Source organism: Callionymus lyra, unplaced genomic scaffold, assembly GCF_982586985.1.
Source record: "Callionymus lyra unplaced genomic scaffold, fCalLyr1.hap1.1 HAP1_SCAFFOLD_26, whole genome shotgun sequence".
Taxonomy (NCBI): Eukaryota; Metazoa; Chordata; class Actinopteri; order Syngnathiformes; family Callionymidae; genus Callionymus; species Callionymus lyra.
In genome coordinates this window covers 847,501-849,816 of record NW_028258543.1, presented here as the reverse complement: position 1 = coordinate 849,816, position 2,316 = coordinate 847,501, and the positions used below count along the sequence as shown (strand labels likewise).

The following is a 2,316-nucleotide window of genomic DNA, read 5'->3' as shown; positions in this document are numbered from 1 at the left end:
AAATATGTCATAATAGGTGACTCTAACATTTCTAAAATTCCACCCATCACACAATTTGCCGATGTTCAATTAGATGTAGTTCCGGGGGCAAATTTCCACCGCGCAACACATATCATCAGAAACTCCATTTGCACCACTTCAACATCACAAATGATTTTATCTTTCGGCATTAATGAACGCGACTCCAAATTAGAAATTATCATTAATAATCTAAAAGAATTAATACTGGCTGCAACAGAACACCTACCCAACACAACCGTCTGGATCCCACTCATCAACTTTTCAAAATCACTTACACCCAAACAACAAGAAACATTAACCTCGCTCAATAAACACATCACCAAAAATTATCCGTACATCTCAAAACTCCCGCACCACTTATTTTTCACGGAACAGGACAACATACACTGGACACGGGACACAGCTTCACACCTTCTGCACCACTGGCACAGGGAGGCTTTTTCCTAACACCACGAGCACACTAACACCCAGAGCCACCACCATTCTCAACCTTTCGGACACCTTCACCCTCACTATACACCAAACTCACATTTTAGAAAAAGGACTCACTTTCATTCCCACTCACCTCAACAATAGACCTAACCTAAACAAACACCACACACAACAGACACTTTATGATATACAACAACTGCACCGTAAAATAAAACTGGCACTCTTTTTCCAACACACACCTAAAAGAACCACAATACCTTTCACACCACCATCAACTTGGACACCATCTGACTCCTACTTTCCACCTGCACTAAATAAAAAACTCATCTCCGACAAAAACTTCTTTCAACTCCACTCAAACATTCCTACACCACCACTGAACATTACACCCACTGAACAAGACGGACTACATGACCTGTTAAATAACAATGACATAATCATCAAACCCGCAGATAAAGGCAACACTATAGTCATCATGGATAAATCACAATACACATATGAAGTACTACGACAACTTTCTGACACAAAATACTATAAACCACTGACGACACCTATTTTTACGGACACACACCTGTTACTCCAACCAATACTAGACCGCCTATTTGACAACGGACACATCAACTTGACCCAAAAACTTTTCCTCACTCCCCCAACAAACCCTAGACCTAGACTTTTCTACATACTTCCCAAAATACACAAAAAACCAGAGACCTGGACTACCCCATTCAAAATCCCTCCCGGCCGACCTATAGTTTCCGACTGCTCCAGCGACACCTACAATACCGCACAATACCTGGACTATTACCTGACTCCTCTCTCCACACGTCACCCCAGTTATATAAAAGACACTTATGACTTTATTAACAAAATTAAAAATATCACCGTCCCCCTTAACTCCTTCTTATTTTCTCTCGACGTTGACTCACTTTACACCAACATCAACATAGACAAAGGACTACTTGCTGTTAAGAACATTTTTAAAAAATTCCCTGACCCAGGTAGACCAGACACTGAACTTATTCAACTTTTAGAAATTAATTTACGACGAAATGACTTTAAATTCAACGACACATATTACTTACAGATTTCAGGCACGGCCATGGGGAAACGTTTTGCTCCCGCTTACGCAAATATTTATATGGCAGAGTGGGAGCTTAATGCCCTCAATCACTATCACATCCGACCCACTACTTACCTACGTTACTTAGATGACATTTTCGGAATCTGGCCTGGTAGTTTGACACAATTTAACGAATTCATACTCACACTCAACTCCCTGGACGACTCCATCACCCTGAAATCTACCTTTGACTTCCACTCTATTGACTTCCTCGACACGACAATATTTAAAGGACCTACGTTCACCCATACACAGCACTTGGACATCAGGGTTTTCTTTAAAGACACAGACACACATGCACTTCTTCACAAAACCTCATTTCACCCCCGGCACACCTTCTCTGGCCTTATTAAATCACAATTACTCCGCTTTCACCGCATCTGTACCCGTCACCTTGACTTCAAAAATGCCTCTTCCATCCTCTTTAAATCACTACGCCACAGGGGTTATTCTAGATCATTTCTTCGTCACTGCCACAAGACCTTTCTCCTTCACCACCCACCGGATAACCACACTATTATTCCTTTCATCTCCACTTACACCCTTTCGTCCCACTCACTTTTTTCACAAATAAAAAACACATTCACCACTATCCAAACTCACTTACACACCCTTCACAACCACAAAATTATACCTGCACACCGTAAAAACACCAACCTGCACCAACTTCTCATACGCACCAACTTCCAAAAATCACCCACAACCACCCACAACATACCATTCCTCAATACAAAAATAAAATG

At 41.3% G+C, this 2,316-nt stretch overlaps 1 protein-coding gene across 1 annotated transcript in view; it reads left to right on the top strand.

The window, feature by feature from the left end:
* The first annotated feature begins 463 nt into the window (after window positions 1-463).
* LOC148058779 (uncharacterized) overlaps window positions 464-2,316 on the top strand; it is a 2,234-nt gene continuing 381 nt past the window's right edge. Inside the window, exon 1 of the mRNA XM_087782510.1 lies at window positions 464-2,316. This exon is cut by the window's right edge and continues 381 nt beyond it. Coding sequence (XP_087638636.1) covers window positions 929-2,316 — 1,388 coding nt within the window. The 5' untranslated portion in view covers window positions 464-928.